Raw genomic sequence first — 11,322 nt, 5'->3', positions numbered from 1 at the left:
TTTAGTTTGAAACACAAAAGCAATGCATATGAACTGGATTCTTTTAAAAATAATTCAAAATGCTACCACTGCATTGAAAGGCCAACTTACACAGTATTCAGATAATTAACAAAACAAGCTGAACATTAAAGTACTCAAACATTTACTTTGATTTTTTAAATACCATTGATAAAAGATAAGAGAACTTGCTGCCAAAATAACTCAAGATGCCTTACTTCAAACTATATGTAACCTTTTACAATATGTATTCTAAAAGTATACAACTAGGCTTTAGGGTATAAACTTCCATTTCCTAGTTTTTTTGTTGCAATCTGGCAGCTTTGAACTTTGAAACCCTCTTTGCAGTTTCTTCTGATACTTCTGACAGAATTTCTTTTCGTTCTGGAATGGTAGGTAGTACAGGATGAGCAATGGCTGAGTGTGGTGTTAAGGAGGATAAAAGTTCTTTTTCTATTACAGTTCCAGAAAAAGCCTAGAAGACAAAAGTCAGGTTTATAGCAATAAAATATATTTGAGATGCCCCCAATCTTTACCTTCTATTCACCAGTAGGCATTTCTTTTCACTAAAAGTAAATTCACAAGATTTACAAATATATATAACTTTAACACCTATATCCTAATTTAGAGAAATCAAATACTTGTATACATTTCATTTTGTCTAGCTTTTGCTGTGGAAAAAATGTGTTAAAATTTTTAAAGGTAGCCGGGCGTGGTGGCGCACGCTTGTAATCCCCGCGCTTGGGAGGCAGAGACAGGAGGATCGCGCAGGTTGGAAGCCAACCGCGCTGGCTTAGGAGACCCTGTTTCCAAATAAAAAACTATAAAATAGGTCTGGGAGTGTAGCCCGGAGGTAGAAGGGTTTCCAGGAACCCCAGGTAGCACCAAAAAAAAAAAAAAAAAAAATTTTTTAAAGGTATCAAATGCCAACTCTGGTGCATCAGTTGATGAATAAACAATCCTATGGTGGTCCTGCTGACTGCTAGTAATAGCTTAGCTTCACCAGTATTGACATTTCTTTACTGATGGTCATTTGGGAAATTATCTGTATATTTTATTATACCTTCCCTCAATTTTATTTAAGAAATCAATGGAAAATAAAAAATAAAAGTGCTAAAACTAGTGTGAATAAATATAGGTTTTGAAATTTTAATAAACAGCAGGTGCATGCCTATATACCCAATACTTGAGAGGTTGAGGCAGGAGTACTGCAGGTTCAAGATCAGCCTCAGAAATTTAGCAAGACTAAAATCAGCAATTTAGTGAGATACTGTTTCAAAACAAAATATAAAATAGGACTGAGGATATAGCTTGGAAGATAAGGATGCCTGTGTGTGTGTGTGTGTGTGTGTGTGTGTGTGTGTGTGTGTGTGTGTGTTTCAATCCCCAATAACACAAAAAAATAATAATAGTATGATTCATTCAATGATGGAAATTAAGAAATTTCATAAAAAATGAATCATTAATTCCAACTAGATATTAGCTGAACTTAAAAAGTTAGCTGAACTAGATGTCAGCAGAATCTAGGACCTGTATGTTTAAATGGAACAAAATTAAATAATGTATACAAATAAATGGAAATAACTATTTTTATATAGATATATAAAAACCAAGTTGTATTTGAAATCTCTCCCTTTATATTTTATAAGAACTGATCATATACACCCTAAAATTTGATAAGTAAACCTTCTTATATGTTTTGCTCCCCTTTGTCTATCAAGTGCTCAGAATTAGACAGTGTCCCCCATAAGTGGTTTATTTATTTTATTTTATTTTATTTTTTGTGGGTCTGGGGATGGAACCCAGAGGCATTTGACCTCCAAGCTACACCCCTTGCCCAATTTTTTATTCTTTATTTTGAAACAGGGTCTCACTGAGTTGCAGAGGGCCTCACTAAGTAGCTGAGGGTGTCCGCGAACCACGATCCTCCGGTCTCAGCCTCCCAAATGCTGGGATTACAAGCGTGCGCCACCACGCCCGGCTCCATAAGTGGTTTAGAAAGCCGCCATTCCCCACCTCAGCCTACCACTGAGTATCAAAAGGAGCTTCCAGAAAAGTTGGCAAAACTAACTTTTCTAGAAACCCCATTTTATCATGATGAGCATAGAGGCTTCGTATATTTTAAAAGACAAAATATTTTAGCATGTAAAGATACTGCAAAATTTATTTTTCAAAGTACCTGCAATAATCATGAACTATTTATTTTAAACAGTGAGAGCCTGTTTAATATCTACTTTAGAAGTTCAGTATCAAATGAAAAGCTAATAACGGTGAAAATAAGTTCTACTCTGTATCTACACTATGAAACTTTAAGTCCTTACAAAACTTATTTTTTTGGTTTGTGTTTTTTTCTTTTCTTTTTTTTTTTTTTTGTTGTTGTTGGTACTGGATATTAAACCCAGGAGTATTCTATCTTTGAGCTACACCCCAGCTCCATTTTATTTTTTATTTTTGAAACAATGTCTCACTAAGTTGCTGAGAGCCTTGCCAAATTGCTGAGGCTGACTTCAAACTTGAAACCTTCCTGCCTCAGCCTCGCAAATCCTGGGATTAGAGGTATATGCCACCACACCTGGTCACAAGAACCTAATTTTAAAATACTTGCTGGCAAAAGTCTACATCCATTACCTGTTTTCAAACACTATGGAGGACTATTAAATAAGGTAAGATATAATGCTATCTGCTCACCTAATATTATACTGGGGGAAGGGGAGAACTTCTAATCTTACGTATATAGTCGCCTAAGTGCTAGTGATTTCTATACAAAATTCCATCACTTAATGCATTTAGTACAATTAGTCTATAAAATACAAGCAATGACATTCTTATATGCTTATTTATATGTAAATATATATTTTAAATGTATTTGATTGTATGCTGGTTTGATATAGGTATGAGCTCTGCAGTCTTCCTAAATACTTCTTAAATTAAAAACTTGAAGTACTCACCAAAACACAAGAACCAAAATAAGTCTAGGTATAATAGAAATCATAAATGTATAATATATGTTAGGCATTTTTAAATTCCCATTTTACAGATATTTCAAGTAACTAATACCTCACAAAAACTATTTCAACTATACTAATATCACAATCCCTCAATCTTTGTATTATGTTTATAGTAATTTTTTTTTTTTTTTTTTTTTTTTTGGTGGTACTGGGATTCTTGGAAACCCTTCTAACTCCGGGCTACACTCCCAGCCCTATTTTATATTTTTTTATTTGGAAACACAGTCCCTTAAGCCAGCAATGCTGGCTCCGAACCAGCGCGACCCTCCTGTCTCCGCCTCCCAAGCTCAGGGATTACAAGCGTGCGCCACCACGCCCAGCTGTTTATAGTAATTTTTTTTTTAAACAAATTTTGTTTGTTTTGGGTATTGTGGACTGAACCCAGGGGCATTCTACTTCTAACTTATTTATTTTTAGGGTTGGCCTTGAACCTGTGATCTTCCTGTTTAGCATTCCAAGTACTAGTATTACAGACAGGTGTGCACCAATGCACCCAGATTTTTTACAAATTATTATCAAAAAAGTACAAACCTAGAATTAGGTCCTATGACTTTTCAGATTAAACAGCAAAACTGGCTAAAAATACCACATTAGATACATATACACACGTACCTCAGATGTTACTGACAGGGGAAAAAGTTTCTTTTGATGATTTTCTTGTTGTGGCTCCTCTTCCAAAATGCTCTCACTGGTATCACTACATGTGGCTTCTTCACAGCTAATGCTCCTCAAAATTCCACGTCTATCATCAAATTCAGCAGCACTGCTTTCACTGGTATCACTACAAACACTGTTCTCTCTGCTTCGAGACTTCAGGATGGATTTACGAGGGACATATTCTCCATTCACAACATCAACAAAGGCTCTACAACATTAAAAAAAATACATATTTACCTTCAGTAACTCATGAAACACAATTGACTTTATAAAAAATTTTAAAAATATTTTTGAGAAATAATCTGAAATTTATAATTAAAACTTTATAGCTACAATTTTCAGCCTCAAATGACATATTGTATATATTACTTTTTTTTTTTTTTTGCAGTACTGGGGATTGAACCCAGAGGTATTTTACCTCCAAGTACACCCCCAGCCCTATTTTTTATTCTTTATTTTTAAACAGAGTCTCAGTAAGTTGCAGTGGGCCTCACTACATAGCTGAGGCTGGCCACGAATGGTGGTGATCCTCTGGACTAAGCCACCCAAGTACTGGGATTACGATGTATATTACTTTTGAAAGACATTATTTTTTGCCTAATAAAATATAGTATGCTTCAGAGAATAGCTTAATTTGACCAATTCTATATGATTTCTTACATCCTCTAATAAGAATTCACCATTTTAAAAATATGGGTCAAAAACAGTAAGCATTTCCAAATTACTCTCAAAAATACAGCAAAGAAATGAAATAGTAAAATTAATTTCTACTCTGAAAAGGTAAACTACACGCAGAGCATTTTACAGTTAGGTAAGAAAAGTACTGTCCTAGCCTAATAAAAACATAAGCTTTCAATCGAGAATTAGGAAGCTGTGGTGACTCAACCTGCCAAATACTGAGCTAATTCCATCAGAGTACCTCACTTCTCAATGAGAACCTTTGGGGTTATAGATAATCTTTTCCTGTAAATATTCAGTGGAAGATCAGCAGATTTTGTTATAGTCTATGATCAGCAGGCACCTGTAAATGTCAGCAGGGGTCCTGATCGTAGGAAGCTCATGGGCACAATGACTACTGCCAGCACTGTTCTTTCGTTTACGTTTGGCTTCTTCTTTCTTTTCACTGAATTTTAAAGTGGTATTTTTTCCAGTATTTATCCGAACCTAAAAATTTCACAGCATAAAAGATTAAAAACCTTCTAAGAAACTACTAAGGCCCAAACTAAAACAAACTCTATAAGAAATAATACAGAAAGCAGAAATTCTCTGACATTGTTTTTGTTTGTTTTTAGTACTGGACACGGAACCCAGGGGCATTCTACCTCCAAGTTATACCCTCAGACCCTTTTTATTCTGAAACAAGATCCTGACTACTAAATTGCTAAGGATCTCACTAAATTGTTGAGGCTGACCTTAAACCTGTGACTCTCTTGTTTCAGCCTCCCAAGTACTGGGATTATGGACATGTGCCACCATGTCCAGTTCTTTGTTGTTAATTTTTGTTTTACAAATGATTATCAGAAAAGTACAAACCTAGGATTAATTAGGTTCCATGGCTTTTCAGATTAAAGAGCAAAAACTGGCCAAAAGATACAAGGTAAAAGATGTGTTTCATCAGGTTAAAAAAAAAAAAATCAAATCCTTATATTTTTCTATGCCATCATTATATTTTCTTTTTTTAAATTTTTATTGGTGCATTGTATTCATACAGCATAATGGGATAAAAAACTTGAGTAGACATACATGCACACATTACCCAGTTAGCCTGTAGGCAATCCCCACCCTATTCTCTCCCCATCCCTCCTTCCCATGCTTGGCTTAGTGGTTGACTTCTTATGTTTAAGTACATTGTGTGCTTTAGAGAGTTTCCTTCTTCCTCCCTCCCATCCCCTCAGTCAGGTTGTCTTATTTGCTCCTTTAATGACCAATTGTAGTCTTCGGTGTCTTTATTACTGTACAGAAAGCAAAAAAGTTCGAGTATGGTGGTGCACACTTGTAATTCAGGAGGCAGAGGCCAGAAGATCACAATTCATAGAAAGCCTCAGCTAGCCAGGCATGGTGGCGCACGCTTGTAATCCCCGCGCTTGGGAGGCAGAGACAGGAGGATCGCGCAGGTTTGAAGCCAGCTGCGCACGCTGGCTTAGGAGACCCTGTTTCCAAATAAAAATGTAAAAATAGGTCTGGGAGTGTAGCCCGGAGGTAGAAGGGCTTCCAGGAACCCCAGTACCACCAAAAAAGGAAGGAAGGAAGGAAGGAAGGGAGGGAGGGAGGGAGGGAGGGAGGGAGGGAGGGAGGGAAGGAAGGAAGGAAGGAAGGAAGGAAGGAAGGAAGGAAGGACGGACAGACAGACTGCCTGACTGCCTCAGCTACTTAGTGAGGCCCTTTGCAACTCAGTGCAACCCTGTTTCAAAAAATAAAGACTAAAATATAGGACCAGGGGTGTAGCTCAGAAGTTGAATGCCCCTGGATTCCATCCCCAGTACAAGGAAGGAAGGAAGGAAGGAAGGAAGGAAGGAAGGAAGGAAGGAAGGAAGGAAGGAAGGAAGGAAGGAAGGAAGCTAAATACTAGACTTATAATACTAAACTTATTACTAGACTTAAAGCTTACCTCATCCCATTATTTTATTTTTACTTACATCATGCATTTCAAAACAAATAGCACAATTAACCAAAAGAAATATTCAGTAAGACTATGACATTTAAATCATAAAAAAATACTTAACTATTTTAAAAAATCCAACACTTTATTTTTAGAAATGAAGGGCTAAAAACTAAAAATCAAGCCAGGCACCGTGATGCACTCCAGTAAAACCAGTACCTGGGAGGCTAAGACAGGAAGATTGCAGGTTTGCAGCCAGCCTCAGCAACCTTCAGCAAGGTGCTCTGCAATTTAGAGAGGCCCTGTTTCAAAAATAAAAAATAAAATAGGGCTTTGGAAGTAGAATCCCTGGGTTCAATCTCCAGTACCACAAAAAACAAAACAGACAAAAAACTAAAAACCTGGACAGGATTAATATGTTTTCCTTCTATAACTATTCAGCATTTTTAGCACATTTTCCATTTAATGACTGCACTTCCCTATAAGTCTTGCAAATACTATTTATTCTTCCTGATTTATCTAAGTGAAAGTGAGAAAAAATTAAAAGCCTGGGGGAAAAAAAATCATAGAACCAAGATTTTTTTATTTTCGTGGTATTGGGGTTCCTGGAAACCCTTCTACCTCCGGGCTACACTCCCAGAGCTATTTTATATTTTTATTTGGAAACAGAGTCTCTTAGGCCAGCAAGACTGGCTTCGAACCTGCACAGTCCTCCTGTCTCTGCTTCCCAAGTATGGGGATTACAAGCATGCATCACCATGCCCAGTTCTCAAGATTTTTTCCTAGCTAATCATTTCAGTCAACTTTCTCTCAAAGAATTCCAATGGCTCCTTTAATGTATCAAAATGTATAATTATTCCACTTCATATTAGAGTAGGGATAACTTAAGAACCTAAGAAATATCAAACATTTCATTAAATAATCACAGATGCTTAAGATACCATATACCCTTATTTTGATAGTCTATGGAGTACTATGAGACAAAGGAGTCCCTCTGTTATTACTATCCTTACATCTCTGAGAAAGATTTTTACCAGAATTCCTGGTGAAACCTTATAGTACTATATGGATCAGAGAGAAGGCAGGGGTATATCTAAGATAGCACCTCCTTCCTCCAACCAGAGCCAGCCTGCTTTATTTTAAATATTAGAAGTCTATAATAAGTATGGAGGGAGCAAGACTTCTGATACTGTAACAATTTAACAACCCTAGTCACTCCCAGTCAAAAATGCCAAAATTCTAAACTCAGAAAAGAAACTGATATTTACTTTCTCCTAATTTTTTCCTTTTGTTCATAATGCTCCTATTCATTGATGTGCACATAGAAAACAAAAACCTAGTATAACAAAATTTAACTAATACAGTCATTTTCAAATTCCTATAAACACCAAAATGCCCACAATATAATTAATTTCAGGATTCTTAAAACTTTCTGGAATAAGCAGGTAGAGCTACAGCAGTTGTTACTTAACTTTGATCCCCAGATCCCAACCCAAATTCTGTTGTGGTTTATTTGGATAATAAATCAATATCAGATAACTAACTAGATTGCCCCTGCTTTCCCTTTTAAGATAAATTGGTCAGAATAAGGGGTAAAAGAATATTTTCCTATTGGCGATATCAACATGTTATTATGTTTCTCTTAAAAAAGATCATGGGTAGTGTTTAATGTTCAAACTATATACAAACCCTCTTAGGTTCCGTAGTATGAGAAAAATATATTGTTGGTATAGAAGTATCTCCAAGCCCTAAGGCATCGTGGTCATCATCTTCATCCTCATCCTCATTACTGTGACAAGAATTTGAACCATTTACTGAACAATTCAACTGACTATTCACTTGACCATTGACTAGTTCTGAATGCTTAACATCCTTATGATAATTTCTGGGAGTAACACAGTCTGCTTCTTGATGCATCACATTTATACTTGTGTTTTGATCTTCCTTTTCCTCTTCAGAAGAGGCTGTATCTTCTCCATTTGCAACCACAGTATCAAGTTTACTAGTTTAAAAGAAATAAATATCAAAAAGTGAAACAAACACACTAGAATTGGCATTAACAATTATGGTTTCGAAAAGGTAATTTTTTAAACTAAAATTCTAGATTAAAACAAGAAAAAGTAGCCAGGTGTGGTGGCACACGCTTGTAATCCCTGCGCTTGGGAGGCTGAGGCAGGATGACTGCACAGGTTTGAAGCCAGCTGTGCTGGCTTAAGAGACCCTGTTTCCAAATAAAAATATAAAAAATAGGTCTGGGAGTGTAGCCCAGAGGTAGAAGGGCTTCCAGGAACCCCAGCACCGAAAGAAAGAAAGGAGGGAGGGAGGGAGGGAGGGAGGGAAGGAATGAAGGAAGGAAGAAATAAGGAAAGGAAGGAAGGAAGGAAGGAAGGAAGGAAGGAAGGAAGGAAGGAAGAAAGGAAGAGCGAGCCAGGAGTGGTGGTGCATACTTGTAATCCCAGTATTTGGGAGGCTGAGATAGGAGGATTGTGGTTTGCAGACAGCCTCAGCTACTTAGTGAGGCACTGACTCCCGCCTTATTTATTTATTTATTTATGTATTTATTTATTTATTTATTTTTGGTGGTACTGGGATTCCTGGAAGCCCTTCTACCTCCGGGCTACACTCCCAGACCTATTTTTACTTTTTTTTTTGGAGGGGGGGGGAACAGGGCACACGGCTGGCTTAGAACCTGCGCGATACTCCTGTCTCTGCCTCCCAAGCGCGGGATTACAAGCATGTGCCACCACGCCTGGCTTTATTTTTTATTTTTAAAGCAGGGTCTCACTAAGTTGTGGAGGTCCTAAGTAGCTGAGGTTGGCAACAAACCTTTGACCCTCCTGTCTCAGCCTTCCAAATACTGGGATTACAAGTGTGTGCCACCACACCTGGCAGAAAGTGTTTTTAAGTAAGAAAAAAATTAGTTCCTATGCCACTTCTACACTTTTGAGTTTTACAAACATAAGAAGATAGGAGATAATTCTCATTTTCAGATATTTGCCAGATACAATGTAAACACATTATTTATAAGAAATTTTTAAGAAATTCAAACAGAACTATTATTTTTATTTTCTATCCTCAAGAGTTTATAGAAGTATTATTGCAATTTTTAAAGATAAAAGATTTCTACATATGTGCATATATACTTAAATTCATACACATGAATGCACACTTATCATACTTCATTCCATAAAGGATCTGAGGGCCTTTTAAAAATAAAACCAAAAGTGCAGCAGAACTGAAATAACATCATGTAAAAGTGGAGAGAAAATCATGACTAAGAAAATCACATGATTCAACAACACTGGTTTTATAAAATGATCAGTACCAGTAAATAAAAAAAACCTAAGAATTTAATGGTGAGATGGTAGAGGGAAATTTTTTTGTCCTTCTTGTCCTATTCTTCACAGAAACTAATTACTGCATATGGTACATATGTATAGTAGCAGATTTCATTTAGCACTTGAGAAAATTCTGAGTCCTCCTAATGTATTTCAAATGAAAGTTTGGTAAAAGTTTCTCACACATCTAACTACCTGACCAGATTGCAAATTCAACAATTTGTAATCTGCTCAATAAACAGAGAAGCTTACAAACAGATAGCAAGAACAAACATAAAAATAAAATTCAAAGCAAATTTTATTTTTAACAAGACACTTAAAGATAGAGCATTATCATTAATACAGAATAAAAATACTTCATTTAAAACAATTATTTAATGCATCCACAATTATTAAAATTCAACTATCTGGCATAATTACTTCATATAAAATATAGCTGATATTTTATAATATGAAAATGAAGATACTAATTGTAAGTATGTACATAAAAACAGTCCTAAAATACTCCAGAGAATTCTTATTGGGAGGCGTAAAGATTTTTTATAATATATTATGCTGTTCTGCATTTCTTTGAATGAACACATATTATTTAATTTAATGAGAAAATATAAAAACAAATTCTTTAAAAAAAAAAAAACACAGTTTGTTGTCAGGTACCTATCAAGTTCACCCAGCAATTCTTCTTGTCTCTCTAGTTCTTCAAGACGAGCCCACAGTTTCTCATCAGCAAGCAAATCCTTAGATTTTACTTCATTTGCAAAAATTTCTGATGCTTTTGGTTTAGAATGAGGTTTATGAGCAATTCGTTGTTTAGCTATTTTTTAAAAAAAGAAAATATATGACTTTAATAGTCAACAATAAAGAACCATAAACCCCCCAAAAGTATGTGGCACATACATACAATCTCAGTACTTGGGAGGCTGAGACAGAAAAACTGTGGATTCAAGGCTGGCCTTAGCAACTTAGTGAGACTGTTTCAAAATAAAAAAGAAAATAGGGCTCAGGGTGTATCTTGGAGGTAGAATGCCTCTGAGTTCAATCCCCAGCAACCCATGTGCGTGCCACACATGCACATTTAGGTTTTATTTGTGACAAGAGGTGTATGTTGAGAAGTGAGGATACAATTTTTAAGCCAAATATTAGAACTCCAAGAACACATGTTTCTTAGAGCTTTGCCACTTAAAATGTGGTCCATGAACTAGGAGTACTGGTATACCTGAGGAATACTTCAAAGTGCAGACTGTCAGGCCCTCCCAAACCTGCTAAATCAGAATCCATTTTTCAACAAGAACCCAACAAAATACACATGCAAATTAAACACTGTAAGGAGCTGCTCTAGAACTTCAAAACTGCATAAGCAAAACTGGTCCAGATGTACCCTGGTTATTAGGCAAAATTCAACACATGTGATAGATCCACTTACCATCCTAATTCAAGAGAATTTAGTTACTAAAGTGAATGCATAAGCCTTGTAACTATACACTTTAAACTCTAAGGTACCATAAAGAATGAACATTCTAGGAGGAAATAAGAGGCTAATCTCTAAGTTCTACTGTAATTGTATATATAAACATTACTGCTTTTTCAATTGCTTTATTTGTAATCCTCAAGTGAGGACAGGAGATGGATCAAATCTAAACTAAAATTTATCTGCTTTCACTCTAAAAAATAGTTTTCCATAGCAAACTAAAGCTTTAAAGAGTAATTGGAAGTCTAGATGAGT

At 35.9% G+C, this 11,322-nt stretch overlaps 1 protein-coding gene across 1 annotated transcript in view; it reads right to left on the bottom strand.

Annotated features, from left to right (window-relative positions):
- Window positions 1–292: 292 nt before the first annotated feature.
- Window positions 293–11,322, bottom strand: part of URI1 (URI1 prefoldin like chaperone) — a gene marked incomplete at both ends in the record, with an annotated part of 90,069 nt that continues 79,039 nt past the window's right edge. The window contains 5 exons of the mRNA XM_080702452.1: window positions 293–472; window positions 3,618–3,870; window positions 4,684–4,826; window positions 7,951–8,263; window positions 10,257–10,413. Of these exons, the coding sequence (XP_080558578.1) occupies window positions 293–472; window positions 3,618–3,870; window positions 4,684–4,826; window positions 7,951–8,263; window positions 10,257–10,413 (1,046 nt within the window). The remainder of the gene's footprint in view (window positions 473–3,617; window positions 3,871–4,683; window positions 4,827–7,950; window positions 8,264–10,256; window positions 10,414–11,322) is intronic.

Source organism: Muscardinus avellanarius (assembly GCF_963383645.1).
Source record: "Muscardinus avellanarius genome assembly, chromosome: 10".
Lineage (NCBI taxonomy): Eukaryota > Metazoa > Chordata > Mammalia > Rodentia > Gliridae > Muscardinus > Muscardinus avellanarius.
This window is presented reverse-complemented; position numbering and strand designations above follow the sequence as displayed.